Source organism: Berghia stephanieae, chromosome 2, assembly GCF_034508935.2.
Source record: "Berghia stephanieae isolate SIO BIC M18660-M18661 chromosome 2, UCSD_Bste_1.3, whole genome shotgun sequence".
In the NCBI taxonomy this organism is placed as follows: domain Eukaryota; kingdom Metazoa; phylum Mollusca; class Gastropoda; order Nudibranchia; family Aeolidiidae; genus Berghia; species Berghia stephanieae.
This window is the reverse complement of record NC_088361.1, coordinates 87161224-87188311: the sequence shown is the minus strand read 5'-3', so window position 1 is coordinate 87188311 and position 27088 is coordinate 87161224. Positions and strand designations below refer to the sequence as shown.

Genomic DNA, 27088 nt, shown 5'->3' with positions numbered 1-27088 from the left:
AATTTAAAAAATAGAAATTTCAGAGTGGCTGTAACCAAAATAAGATTAAGCTCACGTCAATTTTTGATCGAGAGGGGGAGATGGGGAAATGTGAAATTGAAACGTGAAGAAATGTTGTGTGAAGTGTGTGGGGTGCTAGAGGACGAATTCCATTGTTTGATTGAGTGTAAGAGGTTTGCGATAAATTATTTTAAAAACCGAGTATGAGAGTTTATTAGACTCCTCCAATGTCAAAAATGGTTGTGCAAAAGGATCTTGGGTTACCATGTTACAGGGTCGGGTACAGAGGCAATATCAGAAAGAACTAGTTATCGAATGAATATCAAATATCTCCAGCAGGAGACATAGGGTAGTGTGAGAGATTGATAGATAAGTGCAAGGAAGAAAATACAATTGACGCAATGAATGTGTTGAGAGTGCGCATGCCCCATATGAATTGTGAACACATGTTTCTTTGCTGCCTTATGGAGGTAGAATATTTTGTATCCGACTCGTTTTTCTGCACATGACGACATAGATACACCTTGGTGAATCGCAGTTTAAACCATAAATCGAACCTTGTATGTGTCCTGTGGGTGGAGGGGGTTTGGGGGGGGGGGGGGGGGGGGTCAATCATACTGATTCTACTAGCGTATGTGATATATTTATGTATGTACATGAATATACCTGGTTGATTTTATGTCAACATTCATCACTTTGTCATTATCATCACCATCATTGTCTTCATCTACATCATTGTATTCAGTCATTTCATGGTCATTCTTACCAGCATCATTGTATCACAATACTCATCCACGTCATCGTTATCCATGTCGCCAGCTGTAGTGATCTATTTCAAATCACTCCTAACTCTCTCAGGATGTTAGATAACTCAATAGATATTTTCTCACAGTGTCGCCCCATACTTTTATGGTTTTATTATCTCAGCATAATTAAAGTTACAGCATTCTGCTGTAATTACAAGAACTCCCAAGTATGACACTGAATGAATTAACGTCCAGCCGTTAGACGAGAGATGCCTTACAGCTGTATAATTAAACGATCGTCCGGCCGATCAAAGGGCCATAAAAATTATCTTGGGTTACATATTTATTAGCGATGACTGACGCACGCGGAATATGGTTGGTCTCGAGCAGATGACCAGTGACATTCTGGCACTGACGAATCCTGGAACATCATTGGTCTCTGGGATTAACTAAACTCCGGTCAAATTTCTACAAGCAGAGATTCGGCTAACTCGGTCACTCTCCCATTCCATCACTCTCTCACCAACATGCTGTTGAACTCGAAATTCTATTTAGCGGGAAACATTGGGTGGACAAAGATCGGTTACCCCGCAAACGCCATTTGGTTACATGTTGATCCAGAGCTGAATCTAACTAGACCCACTGGGATAACCAGAGAATGAATAAAAGGCCCCTCCAAAAATAACCAGACAGAATCAACCTTAATGCCACCACCAGTCACATCCACTGACACAACTCGACAGATAGTAAGAAAAATTTTAAGTTTAAAGAAATAGGTAGTATAAGTATTGGTAGATTATTTGCACGTTATAAAGTGGTAGATCGGTTCAGAAGGTAAGTATTCATCCCCGTTAAAGCATTAATACTTTAATATTAATCAAAAGAATTGCCTCACACAATAAAAAGTTGACACATAATTGTATTTTATCCCTTCATGGTCCGTTTCTCAATTTATTACAATTGGGGTCTGATTCATGGAGCGGGACTACGACGGTAGTCTGAGACTATATGTGACCCGCCGTCTCAAAGCGGTATTATGTCGGGATACACTCGATTAGGGAAATTGAATTCATTGCCACAAATGTAAAACTTGGGTTTAATTTCTCTACGTCATGCTGGAGTATAAATACTATTTCTTGCTTTACTTTTAACTTTTAAGGTCCAATTTCTCATCATTCCATCTCAAAATTCACTTTTTGGGGTCTGAATCATCCCAACATAATACCGTTTTGAGACGGAGGGTCACATATCCGTAGTCTCAGACTAAAAGGCGTTGTAAGATAGTCATGAAGCCGTACTACGCGAAGTCTCAGACTAAACGAGGGACGAAACGGGTGAAATTTACACCCGCGATTTAGCAGGCGTAAATATCGTAGTCTGGGACTAAATTTCAAGATCATGTCCTCTACGATGGGGGAAGTAATTGTACAGCGATTAGAACAAGAATACCCGACAGTTTTTTATTTTATATTTATTTTTATTTATTTATTTATTTATTTATTTATTTATTTATTTATTTATTTATTTATTTATTTATTTTATTTTGTTTATTTTCTTTTTTTACTTTCTTTCACGTTTCTCGACGATTCGAAAATCACATACACTCCTCATCTTGCCCATTCAAAACTCTCTGCAGGGACTCCTCCTCCCCCCGCCCCCCCCCCCCCCCCAACACACACAATTTCATAGTAACTTCCTCCTCCTCCTCCTCCTCCTCCTCCTCCTACTACTACTACTACTACTACTACTACTACTACTACTACTACTACTACTACTACTACTACTACTACTACTACTACTACTACTGCTGCTGCTGCTGCTACTTTCACTATTATCATTACTCCTACTACTACTACTACTACTACTACTACTACTACTACAACTACTACTACTACTACTACTACTACTACTACTACTATTACTACTACTACTATTACTACTACTACTACTACTACTACTACTACTACTACTACTACTACTACTACTACTACAACAACAACAACTACTACTACTTCTAGTATTACTACTACTACTAATACTAATACTACTATTACAACTACTACCATTACTACTACTACTACTACTACTACTACTACTACTACTACTACTACTACTACTACTACTACTACTACTACTACTACTACTATTACATTTCTATTATGTCTTTTATCGTCCATTATTTTCTAGAAATTCACGCCTCTCATTGGCCTTATCATTTCTATCACACCGCGCTAACGATTCGTTCACACTCCAACCATCGTTGAGTACAGACGATGCAATTTATACTGCATTTCATCTTATTTGTTTTCAACGTATATTTGTTTATTGTTGTGCCGACGAAGGGTTTGTACCCGAAACGCCCATTGTCTGTATTGTTTGCACCGATTCCTCTCCATCATCACTCTTTCGTTAGTATTTTCGGGACCCCATGCTTCAGGCAGCGCCCACCGCTCTCTACTTAGAACAATGCTACACCGTGGATAAGAATCATTTAAGTGCCATCGTTTTTTATATTTACTAAAAACATTACACACACACACATTCTCAAACAATTTTTACACCCCTAAACTTGTCTCACACTATTTTTATTTATGGGGAATAAACAAAACAAAACAAAACATTAAAAAAAAACGATCAAAACAAACACGAAAAAGAAATAGATATGATTTCTGTGCCACTTCGTATGACGCATGCGCAGCTGGAAAAGTAACACATTTCTATGAGGTTTTGTGGTACGTTTCCGAGGAATCCCCAGTTAAAAATAATTTGACCTCTGTAGTCTGAGACTTCGCAAGCGTAGTCAGAGACTTGATAGTCAGGGACGAAATCTGACTCCATGAATAGCTTACTTTCCGTAGTCTCGGACTTCCCAAAGTCTTAGAGTACAAAGTCTCAGACTTTGCTATAGTCTGAGACTACCATAGTCCCGCTCCATGAATCAGACCCCAGGAACTTTAACCCGACTATAACCGGGTAAAAGTGGCACCAGACAACTTTTGTCTTTGGTGAAACTATCTGACTCTTATTTGTCTAATCCTACTTGCCACTTCTCCTACATAGACGCGACACCAACATCAACAACATCATCATCATCATCATCATCATCATCATCATCATCATCATCATCATCATAATCATCCACATTAGCATCGTTTTCATTGTATAACGGATCATATTCGTCCATTTCCAATAGCAACACAAATATCATCGTGCTCATTAGTACTAACCTCATCATCATCGTCATTGTCATCAATACCTTCAGCATAACATACTATTATCGTCAAATTTCAAATCGGACCAAACTTTTTTTTAATAGTCGCGTTATATATGTATATTATAGTGATATTTTGACCGGTTGTGTTTGTTTTATTCACAATGCGATAACTGCGTGTGTATGTGTGTGTGTGTGTGTGTGCGTGTGTGTATTTGCGTGTGTGGGGGGTTTTCTTTTTCTATAGAAACGATATTCTGTCATTAACTGTGTCCAATGACTTATATTTCAATGTTGGTGACCGTTTTTTTTTTATGGTTTTTTTTTTTTTTTGGTTTTTGTTTTAGAAATCTTTTTCTGTCAGTCTCTGTCTTTGATGACTTAGTTTTCAATGTTAGTGACGTTTAAACTGTTTGTTTAATATGTTATTAATTTGAACATGGATTTTTCTGCCATTGTCTGTGTTCGATGACTTTTTTTTCAATGACCATTGACTTACTTGTACACATATTGCTTGGATTATATGTTATTAAAGTTACGATAGTTTGAAAGTATATTATTTCCTAACACTATCGTGAATCGGAGTTACGATATTTTTGTGCCATTATCACCATTTAATAGATAAATATATTATGAGTTACATACATGAAACAGGTTCTAAGAGCCATAGGGTTGATTACTTCGGAGATTATACCTGTATTTAAGGCTAGAAACGGAATAGTAATAATCATAAGTATATGTCACAACTGGACAGGACGCGAGTTGTAATAAAGGGTAGTCCAACTTCTTTTTCTTAAAATTACTTTTCCACTTCTCCTACTCGCTCCTTCTCTTCCCCTTTTACTTCCCAACTTTTTATATTCTGTTACTTCTTTTCTTTTCCTCCTCCTCCTCTTTCCCCCTCTCCTCACCAATCCTTTTTTTTTTTCTTCTTCTTCTTCTTCTTCTTCTTCTTCTTCTTCTTCTTTCCCCCTCCCCTCTTCCTCTTTCTACTCCTCCTCCTCTTCTTCCACACCAGTTCCATTTCTCCTTTTTTCTCTCCTCATTTGCATTCTCCATATACTCCTCTTCTTCTCTTTCTACTCCTCCTCAGCCTCCTCCTCCTCTTCTCCTCTTCCTCCTTCTCATCCTCCTCATCCTTTTCCTGTCCCCACCTCTCATCCTCTTCCTCTTGTTATTCGTCTTCCTCTTTTTCTCCTCCTCCTCCTCCTCCTCCTCCTCCTCCTCCTCCTCCTTCTTCTTCTTCTTCTTCTTCTTCTTCTTCTTCTTCTTCTTCTTCTTCTTCCTTCTTCTTCTTCTTCTCCCCCTCCTCTTCCACCTTTTATTTCCCCTCCCTATTTTTTTCTCATCCTACTCTTTTCTTTTTGGCAATGTTGTGAGTTCCTGAGGCAAGCGCACACTATCAATACGAGATATTATCATATAATCCAAATAACAAGGATTTGACTGTAAAACGATTGGTGTGAAATTATAGATTTTGTCAGTTGAACAGATTTTGATCGTTCTCTTTAATAAACACACAAAAAACTCAACACTTCCTATTGTTTTGTCAGTTTAACAGATTTTAATCATTCTATTTAACAAAACACAAAAGCTCAACACACGTTTTATATATTTTGTGCATAAAATCAATTTTGAACATTACCAATCAGCCCGATGAAATGGGTAACAAATTTTAATGACTTTCAAACCGGATATTTTTCTCAAGCTTGAATGATTGTCATTTATTTATAGAATATGATACTTTTGTTCCCTAAATCCTTACGGATTATTTTATTCTAATTCTATTCATTCCAAATATACGACTCTGGGAAATTGCCAATACCAGTGTTAGAATAAATTACGTATGTCATAAAATATTAAATCTGCTCTTTCTTGGGTCGTCATGCTTTTTATTATGAATAGGATTCAATAGTCTGATTCCACGTCCGCCCAGAAACGAGCAGCTTGGTTCTAAACAAAGAAAATCTGTAGTTTTTATTCTTCATGCTGGCTAGAAGTCAGAAGTTTTTCACATGTCATGTGATCAGAATGTATAAAAGTCAAAATATGATCAGATTTATACTGTTTTTCTCCTCTGGATACACTTATATGATCGTCGGAGAAGTATTTCATAAGGGCTTCCGCCATTGTTCCGATAGTTTAGAGCCAGTTACTACGTTACTTTCCGTCTCGACGAGGGAATTGACTTCACGACTGTTGAATCCTATTTAGAAACTGAAACCAACAACAAGCTGGCATGGGCAGAATGAGCAAACAAAAACAAACAAAACAAAACAATAACAACAAAAAAGCAACCCGGAACGCCCAAAGTCCGACCGCTAGAATTCAGTGAGAACCATTCATAAAAAGCGGCCGCCATAAACAATTCTTTGAAGCCGAGTTACTCCAATTTCTCTATATATGCAACAAAGCTACAAATATAGATAGAACGAAGATGACGTCACTCAGGTCTTTATTATTGTTTTTGCCATCCGCGTTTATGAGTAATTCTCACTAAATTGCATCAACCCGACTATAGACGTTCATGGTTACACATAGTTTTGTTCCGGATGGCAATGTTGTACGCTTCTTAGCCATGTGCATACTATCTATTAATACGTTAATAAACTCTAAATATATTTTGAGTCCTAATCCTACTCTCTAAAGTCATAATAACATGAATGCGTGTAAACAAACACACACACACACACACACACACACACACACACGCACATAAACACACATATAAACTATTTCCCCTTGTTCTCTCTCTCTCTCTCTCTCTCTCTCTCTCTCTCTCTCTCTCTCTCTCTCTCTCTCTCTCACACACACACATACACACATACACACACACACACGCACGCACCCAGTTCCTGTCATCATGTTCTTTCACATTTATTTCAGAAGTGATACACACACACACACACACACACACACACACATATATATATATATATATATATATATATATATATATATATATATATATATATATATATATATATATATATATATTTCTTTAAAAAATAAAACCTTATGGAGAACATTGTGCTATTTGAGTCAATAAAAAAAATTATACAGCGCACAACTCTACTGAAAGATTTGAAAATTAGAAATGTATTTTTTACAGATAGATAAACAGATAACTTGATTTCCTTTTATAATTTAAGGTCAGTTTGAAAGTTCGTTGAGTCAAACAGATCTCATAAAAATTGTACCGACGACACTAAAACTCTCAAAAACAACCGATCTCTGCAAAAGTTGTCAGTTTGGCGTTTTTACGCAAATCGTTGCATTCGAAATAACGTATTCACTTAATTACTTTAAGGATTTCAGATCTACACTAAGTTTTCAACAGTTTTCATCTCTTTATGACATCAGGTATTATTATTGCCCCTTTGATGCTTTCAATGTGATGGTTTCGGGTGGATAATACCCAGGCTTAACTTATGGCCACACCATCAACTCTATCTGTCCAGTATAAACATCAAGTGGAGAAATTCCTGCTGGGAACTGTTCGATTGGCTTTTTTCAGCAAATCGTGGCATTCATAATGATATTATTCACTTGATCACATTAAGATATTCGGATTTACAGAAATATAAAACAATTTTCACCGATTAACAACATCAACTAATATTACTGCTAATATTACTGTCGTTTTTATGCCATCGATGTGATTATTGCCCTGGGAAATATTTAGTTAAACGTTATCGGCAAACTGTCAATTGTATCTGTCTAGCTTCTAGCCCCGAACAAACCAAAAGTAGACATATTATTATTATTATGGTGGAGTACCACTGGATTGATACTGTTCGCGTCTGCTTCAGATTTTCATTTGACCTCAGGATTAAAGTGGTCAAAACACCTATTTTCTTCCATGTATGTATAGATCAGTGTATATTACTTAGTTTTGAATTATAGGCAAACTCTCAATTTTACCAATCAACAATCAAAACATGATCACCAGATTAAATTACTGCACTGTAAGGTAAGTTGTCGATCCCAGGATCGTCTTTCAACTCTGATCACGTCTGCTACTTCAGGTTTATTTTCGCAGTTGATCTAGGTACATCGGTACTGCTCGCTTCCCCACCTGTACGTTACTGTTACTGTCATTCTCTATGCTAGAATCTATATAACTAAGACTTAAGTAAGCGTAAGTCATTGAATCATATTAAATGATGGATAGTACAATATCGAATGAAAATAGTTCTTTCCCCGCGAAATTGCGGGCTTTTTACTAGTGTATATATATATATATATATATATATATATATATATATATATATATATATATATATACAGTATATGTATATACAGTGCATTAACGTTACAGTAAAGTTGCACATAATGAGATTTCCACATCAAATTTACATTTTAGATTATTATGGGTCCCAAACACTCTTTAAAATTAGTAACACACTCACAGAAGCGTACACATAAATTCATACAGCTTAATCTCTCTCTCTCTCTCTCTCTCTCTCTCTCTCTCTCTCTCTCTCTCTCTCTCTCTCTCTCTATTGAATCGTTCGTGTTAAATACAAGCATGGTGCGAATAGTGCTCGACATGTAACAATGGAGCAAATTATTATTGTAATATTTACCACGATGGTGGAGTTAGTCAACATCGATGTTTCAGGCCTGACGGCCATCGCCAGGACTGTTTGCTATTGGGTTTGAGTTGTAACAAACAATCCTGACGATGGCCGTAAGGCCAGAAACATCGATGTAGACTTGCTCCAACATCGAGGTAAATATTACAATAATATCTATCTATCTATCTATCTATCTATCTATCTTCCTCCATCCATCCCCCCCTCTTTCTCTCTCTCTCTCTCTCTCTCTCTCTCTCTCTCACTCTCTCTCTCTTTCTCTTCTTCTATTGTAACTTATGCAGCATTGACTGGTTTAATTGCAGAAGGAACAAACGTCTTTTTGTATTTGTTGGGTCTGCAGTGTGCGAGAGCATACCTTCTACCTGATGGGAGCATTTTAAATTCTTGATGCAGTCCATGGTTTTTGTTATTAATGATAGGAAAAGCTTGTTTGATTAGATATTTTTGATACAAATGATCAACACCATCCAGGGGAGAATTTTATTATATTACCTGATTCTTTAATAACTGTATATATCTTTGCCTTTTCTCTCACCCCACATCCACCATGCCACACTGTAATGCCAAATGTAGTAACGCTCATAATGAGGGAGATGTAAATTTGCAGCTTAGTCTTTTTGCTTACATCAGAGGATCCTAATTTTCTCAGATTATACATTCTTTGTGTTAGTTAATTACACATAGTGTCGATATGATATTTGAAATTCAAATAGTGAATAAGCGTTATGCCCAAGTATTTAAAATCATTAACAATTTCTACATCAACATTTCCTATTTTAACAGGTTTCATTTGTTCGTATTTTCTTTTGTTTGTAAAAAATTGTTCTTTAGCTTTTGAGGTACTAATTTCAAGAAAATTGTACCGGCACCAATCAACAAATTTATTTACCCGATTAAAATATTTTGTTTCAGATCCCTTTTCTTTTATGAAACCTAGTATTGCATATTTGATTACCTGGCAGTTTTCAAATGAAGCTCTACAATCATTTGCGTATAGCATGTAGAGAGTTGGGGAGCTTTCGCAGCCCTGAGGACAGCCATTTGAGAGATGTTTCATACCAGAGACATTGTCATTCATCTTTACCCACTGTGGTCTCTGTGTTAGAAAACTCCTGAACCAACCAATCAGGTAGTCTGGTGTATCCAGGGCACATACTTTCGTCAGCAGCATGGCGTGTTCATCGCGTTAAAAGCTGATGAGAAGTCTACATACAGAATCCTCGCCACATTTGTTGACTTCTTGTCGAGATGTTCTCACGCTGCGTCCATTAACGCCAGTAACGTATCTTCCACGCTGAGTGAATGCTGGTATGCGAATTGGTATTGATCCAGTATTTTCGAGTCGTATACTGTCTGGAGAAGCTCACATTTGATTATTTTTTTCAAGCATTTCATCACAATAATTTATGTTAGGGCAACCGGTCAGTAGTCGCTGAGCGGCACCGGACAGCGCTTCTTCGGTACAGGCACGACCACGGACGTTTTCCACAGCACTGGTAAGGACTGTTTGTCGATGGAGTGTTGGAACATGTGTGTGAAAGGCATCGCCAGTTGGATGTGGGAGTATTTCAATATGAAACCGTGTATGTTGTTGGACCGGGTGCTCTCCATTCCTTACCACGTTTAAACAATTCTCCCATAAATGTTTCTTCTAGTTCTGGTGGTGGCTTTCTGATGATTGTTGAGGTTGATCCCATGTTTAATGTTGGCAGTGGCGGCAGTAAACATTGTTGAGTTCGTCAACATCTATGTTTGTATTCCCGGATGGGAGTCGGGTTTTCTTTGGTCCTGCCCCTCCCATTTCCCGAATCATTTCCCATGCTTTCATGGAGTTTCCCGATTTTAGGTTTATTCCATTTTTTTGTTTTTACGCTTCCTTTTCTTGTTTAATTTCGATTTTTAGTTCTTTCTCTTTAGCGTCGTGTGTGCTTCCAGTGATTGTTTTGCTTCGTCACTAATAAAATAAAATGCAATACGACTTGTATCGTTTATACTCAATGGTGCGATACAAGTCATTTTGCATTTTATTTAATTTGTTTTTCCCACGTTAATTTGTTTATTGTTGTGCTGACGAAGGGTTTGTCCCCAAAACATCCATTGTCTGTATTGTTCCCATCCGAAGCCTCTCCATTTTCAATCTTTCGTTAGTATTTTCACGATCCCAGGCTTCAGGCATCTTCTCTCTCTCTCTCTCTCTCTCTCTCTCTCTCTCTCTCTCTCTCTCTCTATCTCTTTCAATCTTTCTTTCTTTCTCTCTCTCTCCGCTCTCTCTCTCTCCGCTCTCTCTCTCTCTCTCTCTCTCTCTCTCTCTCTCTCTCTCTCTCTCTCTCTCTCTCTCTCTCTCTCTCTCTCTTGCTAACTCTAATTTTGTCCCTCCTCAAACCTTCTTCTTGAAATATATCCTCCTCTTCTTCCTATCCTTCCTCCACCCCACACTTTTCTCTCTCTCTCTCCCTCCCTCTCTCTCTCTCTCTCTCTCTCTCTCTCTCTCTCTCTCTCTCATGCGAATTCCCTCACTCCTCAAACATTCTTTGGCAAATATCCTCATCTTCCTCCTATCCTTCCTTAACCTCACCTTTACCCCCCCCCCCTCTCTCTCTCTCTCTCTCTCTCTCTCTCTCTCTTGCTTATTCTGATTCCCTCATTCATCAAACACTCTTTTTCAAATATCCTCCTCTTCTCTCTCTCTCTCTCTCTCTCTCTCTCTCTCTCTCTCTCTCTCTCTCTCTCTCTCTCTCTTTCTTTCTCTCTCTCTCTTTCTCTCTCTCTCTTCCTCTCTCGTTCTCTTTCTTTCTTTCTTTATTCTCCCCCCCCCCACCTCTCTCCCTCTTCTCGTCCTCTTGCCCCTGAATTTAATTACAATTACCTAGCTACTCAATATTCACAGATAATTAGATAGCAGTCTTACACCCTATTCGCCCACGCAACCAGTTCTGCCGTACTTTGGAAAAACCCATATTTAGAAATTTGGCCAGAAAACTCGTCCTTCAAATATCGATCGATTTAAATGACCCTCATCTTCGTAAAAACTCTCAAACCTGGGACTTCGCGAAGTCCCAGGTTTGTGAGTTTTTGCCAAGATGAGGGTCATTTAAGTCGGTCGATATTTGAAGGACGAGTTTTTTGGTTCAAATTTTTAAATATGGGTTTTTCCAGAGTACGTAGAATTCTCTTATCAATGTTATTTTCCCAATTCATCTACATTTGTCAATGGTATTTTCCCACCAATGTTGAATTTTTCAGTATGTTGGTGCTCGGCTGTAGAGAAGATTCGCCTTATCTTTCGTTCAGCGTGAAAAAAGAAATGTATTATGGATGAATCATATTAATTGGTCTCATGCTTTTTCCCTATAAAAATGAGAAGAGGTGAAAACTTGGGATTTTTGGGGGGCAACATCCACTAAACATGCTCAAAGCGCTTTACAAGGCATTCCCAGCCAATAGCAACACTTAACGTATAGGATGAGTTATGACGCATATAAGGCAATAGATAGTTCGAAGAGATGACGTCACTCAGGCCTTTGTTATTGATTTTGCCATCCGCGTTTGTGAGTTGTTCTCACTAAACTGTATTAACCAGACTATAAAAGTTCATGATTACACAGAGTTTGTGTGTTGGTCGGTTATACTTCCGGATGGCAATGTTGTGAACTCCTTGGCCAAGCGCATTTTATCTATACACAGTAATTCTCACTAAACTGTATTAACCAGACTATAAACGTTCAGGGTTACACATAGTTTTGTGTGTTGGTCCGTTATTGATAGAATGCGCTTGGCTAAGAAGATCACGACATTGTCATCCGGAAGTATAACGGACCAACACACAAAACTCTGTGTAACCATGAACTTTTATAGTCCGGATAATACAGTTACTCATAAACGCGGATGGCAAAAACAACAACAAAGACCCTAGTGACGTCAACTTCATACTACTATATAGATAGTATGCGCTTGGCTAAGAAGCTCATAACATTGCCATCCGGAAGTATATTGTCCAACACACAAACCTGTGTGTATCCATGAACGTTTATAGTCAGGTTAATACAGTTCAGTGAGCATTACTCATAAACGCGGATGGAAGGAAACAATAACAAAGACCTGAGTGACGTCATCTTCGAACTAACTATAGATAGATCGAAGATGACGTCCCTCAGGTCTTTGCTATAGATAGAATGCGCTTGGCCAAGGAGTTCACAACATTGCCATCCGGAAGTATAACGCACCAACACACAAACCCTGTGTAACCATGAACTTTTATAGTCTGGTTAATACAGTTTAGTGAGAACAACTCACAAACGCGGATGGCAAAAACAATAACAAAGGCCTGAGTGACGTCATCTGCATACTATCTATTGTTTTTTTTTTTTTTGCCATCCGCGTGTATGAGTAATTCTCACTTAACTGTTGTATTATCCAGACTATAAAAGTTCATTCGTTGCACACATATTATGCAGTGGCCAAGGACAACTATACTGAAAGGACAATCATATGGAATCTTCAGGCAACGCTAGTGGGGCCAACAAAAAATATAGAAAATTTACACCAAAATAACAGCAGGGGCATTATATGGCAAGATCTACCTTTTTAGAGAGTGATTGTGAATTCTGGGTCCAAAAAATATTTAATGATTATTATTATCAGCAGTGAATAGGAGTAGCCAAGAAGCGGAAAGGATGAGTAGTTAGATATTCTAAAAACTGACCTTATAGTGATTGATTCAGGATGATTTCTTTAGAAGCTTGATTAATGAATGTACATGTAATGTGATTATGAGGAAGAGGATGAACAATTAGATGAAGGGGAAAGGAGATGTACAATATCAACAAAGGGAGGTAATCTGCGGAGGATGTTCCCAAGAAAAATATGAATACCAAAATATCTACTAAGGGATGCACTACATAGTAGTTGTAATTAGGATCTCTCGAATTTATTAATTTTTTGAACACTATTTCATCCCTATAAGGGACGATCGGTCTGCCAGGTAGAATTTTCATTGGAACACCTGCAGACCAATGTCTTTCACAAATAACAAATTTTGTCGGATGTGGCTCAATATCATCACGAGCAGGGATTTGTTTAACCATGTTTACCGGTCTGGTTCCTCTTTATAGGCAATCTGAACACACAACATTTGTTGGCTTTATTGTAGTTACCATTGTAATTCGCAACACCACAATTTTCCCCATCTTGAAATTGCTAACAAATCACGTCCATGAACATCAGACCCACAAGAGGCAAAAGTTCATGTGAGGAAAAACATTCAGAGTACTGGTTCATTCAATATAGTCAATGGAGTAGCATCAAATTCATAGTTCCATTCCATTCCATATTCATAGAGTTAATTAATAAAGTAACATATCAGATCAATATATATTCAGAGTACAATAGTCGGATTTTTCATAAGGGGCGCGTCTTTTTCTTCTTTTTCTCAGCTAGCTGTTCACGATGTACAGCTGCAAAAAATTGTATGAAACTCTGGATCATTTTGTCTTAATAAAAATGTTTTATCACGACTTTAAAAAAAACAATAGGAAAGTATTTCGCTTATTACAGCTATATTAAAATCGATAACGGGTGAGGATCTGAACTCAAAAATGATTTATAGTGTCGAAATTATGATTTTCCGCTTATCCATTTTGAAAGAATTTGTTAAAATGGAATGTTCAGTTAATTGAAACTTATATGATGTTCGTACAGAATCTGAATATGAAGGAACGACAGACAAGTTTACATTTTATAACAATCAATATACGTGTTTGATGAATACAAATAAAAGTGAACATTACGCACTTTCAACATTATTTTGAGTTCAAAGTTTAGAGAAATAGCTTGGTATTTATGCCAAAGAGGATTACATAAATTTAATGTAGACCAGTCAAAAGTAGAAATTCATCAATTTATGATACAGTGTTTCCACAAAATGTGCTTGTGTTCAACAACAACGTAACAACAATAACATGCAAAACTCAGAGTTGATTGTGAAATTCCAATTCCATAGATGTCCTCTTTAATGGCGTATCGATAGATACACGTAGACTTCTTTTCGCAGCTTTACGAGAAAGGAACCGATAGAGATTCCGTATCATATCGTATTGTTTAAGAGCCTATAGGTTTAAAAGAAAACTTTAAATGCTGTGTGAATCGGTCATGCATAGATACAATTTTTCAAAGTTAAATATAAACATTCAATGTTAATTTGACAATTTTGATTATTGAATCAAATAAGTTAAAACTAGAGATTCATATCAGTCTTCGGTAATTGCGACGTGATGTAAATAAAAAGCAATAAATTATAAAGTCAAAATTGGATGCAAACTACATAAGTTGTTACTTTATAATGTGTTTTGCTTTTATTCGGAAAATAGTAATTTTTGTAATAGTATGATGTGAACTCCTAACCACTAGCCGGAACTACTGTGTCACAAGATTTTTTTTAAAAAACGATGAAGTCATCTCTTACTTTGTGGTGCGAAACTGTGTAAATATTTAGCAGTGTAAAATCTCTAATTGTATGACAGCGGTTTTAAAGTGGCTTTTTATAGGTCGTGAAGAAGAAATCTTTTTTTTGTGATTGACACAAAGTGTTGCAACTTTTGATAGAGGGACATCTTAGAAAAACTAGAAAAACATGCGCCATTCATAAAACATCTGACTACTATAGTTCATTCCTTACAGTACAGTCAATGAGTAGCATCAGAATCAGATCCATAGTTCCCTTCCATAGTCATAGAGTTGTTTAATAGAGTCTCATCTTAGATCAATGAGACAAAACTATATATTCAGACTAATAGTTCATTCCTTTCAGTCAATGGAGTAGATCAGATCCATAATTCCTTTCCATAGTCACAGAGATAATAGTAATAGTAATAGAGTGAGTGAGTGTAACTGTAACTGTAACAACAGTAACATCTCAGATCAATGAGGCAAAACTATATATATTAAGAGTCTTAGTTACTAGTCTCATACGATTGACAGTCATATCAGCAACACAAATCCATGTAATGGGCATAACTATATATTCAGAGTCAGAGTCCAAGTTCCATCATATATGAATATGATATTGATATGGTAATATCAGACCCACTAACTAGCAACTTCTAGATAGTAGAAATAGAAAGGACTGTTCAAGATAAAGTTGTGAAGTTGACGTGACGAGCAAAGGGGCCCTCTTGACTTATACACTAGACTGAAACAATAAAGTCAATATTTGTCAGTTAACCATATAGAAAAAATATATAAATATAAAGCCGCAGGCCATAATTCATAATAAAATAAGGAAAAGTAATCCGATTCGGATTCCGAATCAGGCGGAGTCTGATTCTGATTATCTGTGCGACTCGACAGAACAAGCACGACAATGGGCCCAACTATCGTCTGCAGAAACTACAGTTGATAATTCTAAACATGTCTTAAATAATTATTACGCAATTATTATTGGTACTTACCACTTTTCAAAGATTCTGGTTCGATAAATTAGCCATAGTTATTAAAAGGTATTGAAATCAGATTCATACTTTCGATTTCAAAAAAGATAACAAACCCAATCACTCAGTTTGTAAGAGGGCGTCATAGAAAAATAGTTCATACTTCCCTGTGAAATTTTTGATAGTTCACTACTTTTTGTATATTTTCATATCATTCAAGTCATAAGAAATATTATTTAAAACTTATGGTCGCCAATCAACCAATTTATTATAAAGTACCGAAATTATAAGAACAGAATCAATTATTGCGCATTCAAGGAAATTGTACCAAGGCAGAAAAGCGGTAGTTTTGCTTGAAATTGTTATCCAACCAATGGCCCCCACTAGCGGGGGCTGAAAATCCAAGGCGAGCCTCCTTTCTAAAGCCCTCCTTGGCAATGGCTTATGATCGTATAGTGGTTTTTGATAGATGGTAATGATATTCCTTTGCATTGTGTTGTAGATGTTAATATTGACTAAAGAGTTCAGGGGCCAATGATGATAATTGAATGTACAACATCAAGACATTCAAATAAAAATCCAGGTTTCAAGTTTCATTTCTTACAGTTTTATTTGTTGTGATAAATTCCAAATCCAAATCAAATAGCATGGTCATAGTTCAATAAGTTTCATAAATTCCAAATCCTTAAAATCAATCCAAATGTAGTCATTTTGCCTAAGTAACCATTTTCAATATACGTATAATATTTCTAAGTCCGTAAAATAAAGATTGTTAGTTGGATGTTAAAACTTGCAGCAGACTAGAAAAGTGCAGCTCATAGTCAAGTAAAGTGCAGAATAATCTAGAATAGAATCAAAAGGTAGAATGATCCCCGTTTGATCAGAAACACTGTTTTATATCCTATTATAAACTGTCCTACAATTCCTTTCACCAAAGGTCAGTTTTTACGCCTAAATAATCAAAGGTCGTACGCCTAAATAAGCCGTACGCCCAAATAATATTGTACGCCTAGATGATAAATACCAACTATAACTTAATGATTTTATCCCGAAATAACAAGTAATACCGATCAAAGAAAGTAATTTTCTAGTACTCAATATAATGACCAGATATACAAAAATTGTGAACTCATTAAACTCACTTGCTGTAAGCTAACTTACAATTTTCCACATGAGTACGGTGAGAGTGTGAGTAAAGAGCCTTTTCCAAGTATTCAACAATGCGCTGAGCGAGGCTCTAACCCAGGACTTTCCGATCCAAAAGCGAGTGTCATACTGTGGGGTAATTGCACACATATGTAATGGCTTATGATCGCATAGTGGTGTTTTTCATAGATGGTAGTATTATCCTTTGCGTCGTGTTGTAGATGTTAATAATGACGAAAGAGTTCAGGGTCCGGTGATGATAATTGAATGCACAACATCAAGACATTCAAATAAAAGTCCAGATTCCAAGTTTCATTTCTTACAGTTTTATTTGTTTGTGATAAATTCAAAATCCAAATCATGATAAATTCCAAATCCAAATCAAATAGCATAGTCATAATTCAATCAGTTTCATAAATTCCAAATCCGTAAAATCAATCCAAATGTTAAGTCGTTTGCCTAAGTAACCATTTTCAATATACGTGAAATATTTCTAAGTTCGTAAATGCAAATAAATGATGGTGAGCACAATAGGTTTAAAGTGTGCAGCTCATGGTCAAGTTGAATGCAGAATTCCAAAGGTAGAATGAGAATCATGTTTTCCTCGAAACATCCTCTTTTATCCCTATCAAAATTTTACCCACAGTTCCATTGTTTCCACGCCCCTTGCAGTTTTGACAGTTCCCTGTCAGTCTATAATCCAACCCCTAAGAGTAAGACCAAATCATAATCAAACCTGAAACGTCAATTCCTACATATTGATGTTAAACCCCGCCTTTTATGATATAACATTATTTTGATAAATGCCCCTTTCACCTGTTTCAACACCCCTAAACCAATTTAAGAATGATTGATTAAATAGTACTCAACATGATAACCTGTCCAGTAACTTTGACATAAAAACTGCCCAAACCTATCATGCATGGACCAAGTTTAACTGATATGCCTGCATTATGTACTCACTAAACCCATTTGCTGATATATAATTGACAGTTTGCACCAAATGTCTTAGATAACCTTTTGCATAGTGCAAATGTCTTAGATAACCTTTTGCATAGGCTTACTCTCTTACATACGCCCCTTTCTTAGAATTTAAATTGACTTAAAACAATTTCAATTAAAAAAAACAGTAAGAGATTAAATATATATGTAATGTCGAATTAAAATGTAATAAACAAATGTAAGAAATAGTCTATTTTAAAAATAATGATAAATACTTATACCAGTTTAATATTTAAAAAAACTTTAAACTTTAAATTCTAAAACACCAAAGTTGATTACAACATTCATATATATCGATTATAGGTTTTATAGTATTACAACATTGATAAATTCACAAACATCAAATTTGATTACAACATCTAAATAGATATATATCGATTATAGATTCTTTTTTTCTCTCAAATTACAACATCAACAGTAAGGTATCTATCATTTAAAAGTGATTAAAATTTAAATTTACCAATACGAAAGTTGATTAAACATTTATATATTTATCGATTATACTTTTTAAGGCATTACAACATCGACAGCAAGATATCAAGTAATTAAAAGTTCAAAGAAAAATTATCTTTTCATCTTAAATTCCATCTTCATAGCAATACAAGTGTTAATTCCCGTCATATTTAATCATATATCCATATTCTTGCTTGAAAAAGAATGGTTCAATTTCCATTTGTGATATACTCACGTTGTCTTACTCAATCTCAAATTCAACTCTATACGACATGGGTGATAATCTCAGCTTCCATGTATGTTTACTCATTTACTGTCATCTCAAAACCAATACCTTTGACATTCCCTTATATTGTATGATTCCATTTAAACAACATTATTACATTAATTCCAACTTATAATATGTGGTACAAATAATGTTTTATAGACATCTAGATTCAAATACGAAGAATTATATTTCAATTAGTAATAAAAAATATTTAAAAATAAATCATAATAATAGCATTATCATCATTTTAAAATTCAAGTTGAAGTTATTATCATTCATTGTTCATTGTTGATGTTTCAATTTTTTAGCTTTTTAAATCATCAGGGTGTAGTTTGAAGTCAAAATGTACTTTATGGTCATCCATCAGAGGTAACATTTCTCAGTAATCCGTTCGTTTTGAGAATGGTCATCCTGTAAAAATTGTCAGTAATTGTTAATTAAGTCATTGTCTCCATTTTAGAATGAGTTTTCATGTAATGAAAAAAATATATCAACTATAAGAGTTGAGGTGATTGTATCTAGTCTACGTGTTGCATTGTTGTGTGTGTTGTGGTCACTGCATAGCCCAAGTGTCATAAATTCAATTTAATTATTGTTAATTAATTAAAAACTTTTTCCTCTGTAAATGTCTTCGAATTATCACCATAATGTCTTCACATTCAAATATTTAGTGTTTAATAAATAATCAGACATTAGTCTGTCCGACTTGTTCATATTTAGTACAGTGTAAATAACTAAATAAGTAAAATCTAAAATAGTATGTGATTGTGGGCTGTTACTAAAGTGACCAACTTTTGCAAGTAGTGTGTTGTATTTGTTCGAGTCTTTTGAATTGGGACGAAAAAAGACTCTACAGGTAGCAAACGTATGCTTAACCTGTTGGGTTGTTTCTTGGTTTTGTGACGTCGCTGTAATCCATTCATCTCCGGCATCTGGGTCGATTCTCCTCGTAGATATTTGTGGTTGTCTTGTGTAAACGTTGAATCTCATTGTAGATGAAATTGTAAAAATTCAAGATTAACTGTGTGCGAGATCTTGAATTTAAATGAAGTTTGACTTATCCAGCAAGTCAAAAGAAAGTTGTGAACTCAGCCATGTGTTGACAAAGAGTTCGTGTGTAGTAGTCGACAGAGGTCGTGTGTTGTAATTGTCTGTGTTTGTTGATCGAGTTTTGATGAGGTGGCATGTGAGTCCACACCAGGTAGATGATGTAATCTGTAGAGTACCGGTGGGTGACGCGAGTCCAAACACCAGGTAGATGATGTAATCTGTAGAGTACCGGTGGGTGACGTGAGTCCAAACACCAGGTAGATGATGTAACAATAACGTAGTCTAGTAGTGTATGTAGTAGGGTCGAATAAGGTCAACAATATTTTCGTTATTTAACGCAGGTTGTTGAATATCATACGATAATGAATCCAAGGAAATCGCTCATGTGGCGTTTTGCGATACTTTTCCTGCATTGTCTTATATACATATATAGCCTTTATCTTTTACAATGATACTAAGACAGGCGTTATTATAATATTCAATGTTTATAAGTTGTAGATATGGGTGCTGCACACTTGTATATTGACATAAGTTTAAATTTGAATACGCTCACCACTGTATATGAAGGAAGTAGTATTGTTCACAATTGGACATCATTTTGTAAAAACAATCGTATCTTGAACGTTTATGTAATTATTGACATCGTACATCGTTGGGTACTGTTGTCGTAGAAGTAAATACAAGTAATCCAATTGTTCAATAAAGAATGTAAATATAAAAAGGTTCATGGAAGAAATCTGTGTTGATACAGATATTATTTTATGAATTCTGTCAAGTTTGTATAAGTTGAAAGGTACGATGTAATTGAGGTTGCTGTGTAGTTTGTAGTCTGTAGATTGTGTTGATTCTGGACGTATCAATGACGTAGTGTTTTGTCGAGATGCTTACTCCATTTCAAGGTATTCGTGGATAGACCAAAGGGATTAGGACATTTCCCGACCTCTGTTGTGGCTGTGTTTGAGTTGCCTCTGTCGTTGTCATCAGCGTTCCCGTTATGACTGATGGTTGCAAGTGTCCTCTTTCGTGATGACTGTATCATGTTTAAGTGCAAACACTACTTCTGCCTTTGATTAACTCGAATTATTCCCCTTAGAAAATCCCTAATTTAATGAAATATGATTTTGTTTATGTTATCGTAGCACTTCCTACCATTTCAACTGATTGCCGAATGATTACACACTTAAGATTTGACAATTGAACATAACTTCTTCTTCAACTCAGTTACAAATTTTATGATATAAATGTTAAATTCAAACCACGCAGTAAATATTGATTACAATTACAACAGCGAATCTATAGGAGAAAAATATGGTAATCAAAATATTTGCAGAAACGATATACACTCTGGTCAATAAAAATTCAATATTTCGCGCCTTTGCCCTCGGCTTATAAAAATATTCATATAACTCATTGCGACGTTATCTCGCGCCTCTTAATATAGCATTGATAATTGTGTGCGCTTTAACCACGCGCCTCGTATTTATAAAAATTCTCCGCCTTCTGTGTTATTCCATAATGTTAAACCATGCGCTTTAATCACACGCAAAATAAAATATTCCCGAACGCCTCATTCCTGCGTCTCGTAATTTAAATCGTGTGCACTTTAATTACCGCGTCTTACATCACTGCGCTTATTTACCCAATATGCATTTACAGCATTTTACCATATGGGTTACTTATAATTCGCTGATTCTTAACAAGTTAACCACTTGTGTCACAAATATTATCAGCTCACATGACATGATAATGCATTTTCAATATTTTGTTATTCTTCTGTAATAACATTTTAACTCCCATTACAAGACATCAGTCTTTCATAATAATGAATACTCCGGCATTTTATTTGTTCTCCGACTTTAAACCAAAAGTCCGTTATTCCGTTATTATGAGAATCTGTCTCCTTTTAAAAATCACGATGAAACGCGTTTCAAAACAAAACTAAACAAAACAACGATTGACTCATAGTGACTCAACTTAATTTTCGGTGATAAAATCAAAATGTCTCATGTAATCTATTATAACGCCATTTCTCATTACAAATATATAATTAGCTCTGTTGTCGATTACTTGGCTGCGTTACCCACACATTTATTACCAAGAATACAAACAGATATAAAACTTTGCTCTTTGTCATGAACCCATGAATCTCAAAGAGTCAATATCAACCTACCAATTCATCCCTATCGACGGGAGAAAAATATAATCAATGATGTTGTAATATAACAATAAATACCATAAGACATTTTTCAATTATCAAAACTTATAATTTACGTGTTTTTATTGCCATCATCTTCTTGAGTCATTTTGACATAAAATAAAACGTAACAACATTAAATAATGGACCAACTGTTTATATAATTCCAACAGTAACATACAAAAATTGAAATAAAAATCGACACATCTTTGTTACTGATATTAACAAAACATTGCCATTAACGGTACAAATTAATATTCGAAGATTTATTCCGAAACGCTTGATTGTAAGTAAACGCATTTTCATTTATTTTGAAAAATAAAACGCACTAAAATATTCATTTAAATTCTGCAATTTTTATTTTCATCTCTCCCTCTCTTCTTTTTAATTAAATAAAATACGTATAGCATCAATGCATTATTATTATTATTATTATTATTATTATTATTATTATTATTATTATTATTATTATTATTATTATTATTATTATTATTATTATTATTATTATTTTGCCGTTCTATAATATATTGCTTTTAGTTTTTAATATATTTTCTTGTTCCATCTATGGTTCTTAATTTCAATATTATTTCGTTTAATTTTTTTTTTTAAAAACCGTATTTTATCAGAATTTTAGGAATCATCTATAATTTCAATAATTTTTTTCAACATTTCATTACAAAAAATTATACTACTTCACCTTCAAAATTGATGTTCATTTTCTTTTCCAAATAAAAATATTTTCCTATCTGTTCACAATTTTCACTTCAAAATTCGAGTCTCACAAAAACTTCAATAGATGTTAACACCGCAACAATATACATTTCTTGTGTATCCATGGTTCGGAATGATAACATCTTTACATCCTGGTATCACGGCTCCAAATAAAGATATATAAGAATCCTGAGTCACGACACCAAATTAGATATATAATGTGGGGTAATTGCACACATATGTAATGGCTTATGATCGCATAGTGGTGTTTTTCATAGATGGTAGTATTATCCTTTGCGTCGTGTTGTAGATGTTAATAATGACGAAAGAGTTCAGGGTCCGGTGATGATAATTGAATGCACAACATCAAGACATTCAAATAAAAGTCCAGATTCCAAGTTTCATTTCTTACAGTTTTATTTGTTTGTGATAAATTCAAAATCCAAATCATGATAAATTCCAAATCCAAATCAAATAGCATAGTCATAATTCAATCAGTTTCATAAATTCCAAATCCGTAAAATCAATCCAAATGTTAAGTCGTTTGCCTAAGTAACCATTTTCAATATACGTGAAATATTTCTAAGTTCGTAAATGCAAATAAATGATGGTGAGCACAATAGGTTTAAAGTGTGCAGCTCATGGTCAAGTTGAATGCAGAATTCCAAAGGTAGAATGAGAATCATGTTTTCCTCGAAACATCCTCTTTTATCCCTATCAAAATTTTACCCACAGTTCCATTGTTTCCACGCCCCCTTGCAGTTTTGACAGTTCCCTGTCAGTCTATAATCCAACCCCTAAGAGTAAGACCAAATCATAATCAAACCTGAAACGTCAATTCCTACATATTGATGTTAAACCCCGCCTTTTATGATATAACATTATTTTGATAAATGCCCCTTTCACCTGTTTCAACACCCCTAAACCAATTTAAGAATGATTGATTAAATAGTACTCAACATGATAACCTGTCCAGTAACTTTGACATAAAAACTGCCCAAACCTATCATGCATGGACCAAGTTTAACTGATATGCCTGCATTATGTACTCACTAAACCCATTTGCTGATATATAATTGACAGTTTGCACCAAATGTCTTAGATAACCTTTTGCATAGTGCAAATGTCTTAGATAACCTTTTGCATAGGCTTACTCTCTTACAATACCACTAGACCACATAGCCGTACAACTATTTTCATATCTATATATTATTATGAGGGAAAAAAGTGTCACGATTTTTTATTTTGGCAAATGGCATCCGTGAACGGTATGGAGTGAACCAAGTACCAAGTGAGGCTTTGGGCCCCATATGGCTCTGAAGGACCATTTTTTCTCTTGGATATAACTCTATGTGGCTAATTGGTCCAGTAGAATGACACTCGCCTTCAAATCGGAAGGTCCTCGGTTCGAGTCCCGCTCTCCCCTGGAAAAGGCTCTTTACTCAAATTCTCTCATCGTACTCATGTGTAAAGTGAATACCGAGCCCTTAACAGCACTGGGCGACATGACCCGTCCTACATGTTAAGTGTTGCTGTTGACAAGGAACCCCTTGTAAAGTGGATTATGCTCTATATAAAATGCTCAAGCTCTTTAGTTTGTATTCTGTCATTTGATTCATCTAATTCATTTTTCCCCAGGTTGTTACAGTTTGTGCTGGTGGCTGGTATATTTATCAACATTATTCTGCTTCTGTCTCATGTGGCTCAACATAATAATCGGTATATTGTTTCGTCTTCAATAAATAATGAAAACAAATCACCATCTCCTTCATCCAACTTCCCTCAGGACGTATCATCATCGGGTCAACTGAAGCCAGTTGAAAAACAGTGCAAAAAATACTCAAATCAAAAATGTTGTCGAGCACATCAACATGTTTACTATTTAAAAACACACAAAACAGGAAGTACAACAATGTATTCCATTTTCGCTGAATACAGCCGGGCCCATGACCTGTTGCCCCTTCTACCCAAAGGTCATCACATCAACCTCGCACCCCCCTTTCGCAATAACCAGTTGTTGTTGCCCGCTGAAACGGACCATACCAGGACTCAAAAATACGATATGGTTTTCAACCATCAAATTTATTCTCCGCTCATTTTCAAACATTTGTACGATGACACAATCAAAATCACCACGATCAGAGAACCATTTAAGCAGTTCGTCTCGTCATTTACATACTTCAGAAGCAATGATTTTCCCTATTTAAAACTCGTTCCAGGTGTAGATCCTCTGCTGGAGTTTTTGAAACACCCACACAAATACGAAACGAATGACTATTCCTCGTATACCAACAATCGACAAGTGGTTGACTTGGGTTATGACATGCGTTATTCATTCAATGATACAACCTACATTCAACAGTTCATAAAAGAGACAGAAAAACGATTTGATTTAGTATTGATCACCGACTATTTTCACGAATCGTTAGTTATAATGAAGAGATATTTAAATTGGTCAACCCAGGATATTCTCTACTTTTCCAAAAATACTCAGAAGAAAGACAAGACCTCGAAAGTTACGGAGAAGATGTACAGGGAACTTCATGCCGTTTTCTCTAAGGCAGACACATCTCTATATGATCATTTTCACACCCTTTTCAAACATCGTATGACTATGGAAAAAGGTTTAAATGAAGAGGTGTTAGAATTTGAAGACATTCTAGAAAAAGTTAAACTGTTCTGTAATGACAATTCCTCTCTAGGGTCAACTTTAAACATTCCAGAAGGCACCTGGTCTGATTCTATATTTTTGCTTCCGTACAAATGTAAATGGTTAAAAATGTCGGAAGTGCCATTTACATTATTTTTACAGAAAAGACAAGGCAGTGTTCTCTCATTTCAATAAAACGAGAGAGAGAGAGAGAGAGAGAGAGAGAGAGAGAGAGAGAGAGAGAGAGAGAGAGAGAGAGAATGATAAAGATTAAGACAGAGATATAGATAGATAGAGAGAAAGAGAGAGAGAAAGAAAGAAAGAAAGAGAGAAAGAGAGAGAGAGAGAGAGAGAGAGAGAGAGAGAGAGAGAGAGAGAAACTATTTTTTTTACCTGAATTAAAACTAATTCCTCTTCAGGCTGCATCAAGTTAATCAAGTAAATACTTCACTTCAATTCCAAAGTGATTAATTCAAGCCTATCTAAAGAGAAAGATACTTTTCTTCCTTGCTTTATAGGGAAATACATTGAACCTATCCTAAATATCAAAATAAAAAGTCTTTCACTTGTTTTAAATTTGCTGACTTTATGACGAGATATCGGTATTAATTCATGTGGAAGCTCTTCCATATTATCATTAGGACCATAGTTTATTCAGGTTACTAAAGCGTGAAACGGACAATAACAATTGCTTGATAACCTTTGGATAGTCTATCGCAAAGTACTTTCTACTAGATCTAACAGACCCAGTTACCCTATTACTACTGGGTGGACAGGAGGTCAGGATAAATCTAGACTTCATCCTGGATCAACTCGGTCCTTTGAGGTGAAGCTCTACCAACTGAGCTATCGGGACCCATGGAATCAACACAAAAACAATCTGATTAAAAAAACACTAAATGTATTGCCCTATGAAGCAAGGAAGAAATGTATCTTTCTCTTTAAATAAATGACAAAAAAATGTTTTCCCTGAATGCGAGCGCTCTACCAACTGAGCTATTGGGACTTCCAAGAATTTATTGGACATAAAAAAGCGGATTTAAAAAAAACGCTCAATGTATTGCCCTTATAAAGCAAGGAAGGAGCGTATATTTATCTTTAACATGTTAAGGGGGGGAGTCCTAGCTTGGCGCACCTATACCACTAATACAAGGATTTGGTACACTAAATATGCATATATCTCAATGAAATTTGGACAGTAACTATAAAACATTATATATTTTCATTTGGTACATCATTTGTTGATTTATCAAGAATAGTTTTTGAATGGTTGCTATTTTCAAAAAAAGGGAGGTAATTTGTCAACTGAAATTAGGTACAAAGTTTTCCTGTGGTTTTTTCTTTGCTATCACTCTCAGTGTGTTAATACTTACAGTGCTTGCTAATCATTGTCATAGATATGGCATGAACTAGGATCTTTTGCCTATGTGTAATATTTTTTTTAAAATAAATTTTTTCATCTTTTGTAAAAAAATCAGCAATTTTTTACGACAATTATCAATACATAATGACTTATAAAAGAAAAAGTTTTAATACAACATCAATAATCCTAGTTCATGCCATAACTATGTTTATGTTCTACATGTATTAGAGGAAAATCTTTACAAACAAAGAAAATATCACAGGAAAACA

The 27088-nt window shown here is 35.4% G+C and overlaps 1 protein-coding gene across 2 annotated transcripts in view; it reads left to right on the top strand.

The window, feature by feature from the left end:
- Positions 1–25845, top strand: part of LOC144963764 (galactose-3-O-sulfotransferase 2-like) — a 29224-nt gene extending 3379 nt beyond the window's left edge. Inside the window, exons 1-2 of one of the 2 annotated variants that reach the window (XM_078897709.1) lie at positions 16373–16454; positions 24445–25845. In XM_078897709.1, the coding sequence (XP_078753835.1) occupies positions 16420–16454; positions 24445–25651 (1242 nt within the window). In that variant the 5' untranslated portion in view covers positions 16373–16419 and the 3' untranslated portion in view covers positions 25652–25845. Of the gene's footprint in view, positions 1–16372; positions 16455–24444 lie in introns of those variants that run through there. The other variant, XM_078897708.1, reaches the window with a different exon arrangement.
- The last annotated feature ends 1243 nt before the right edge of the window (positions 25846–27088 follow it).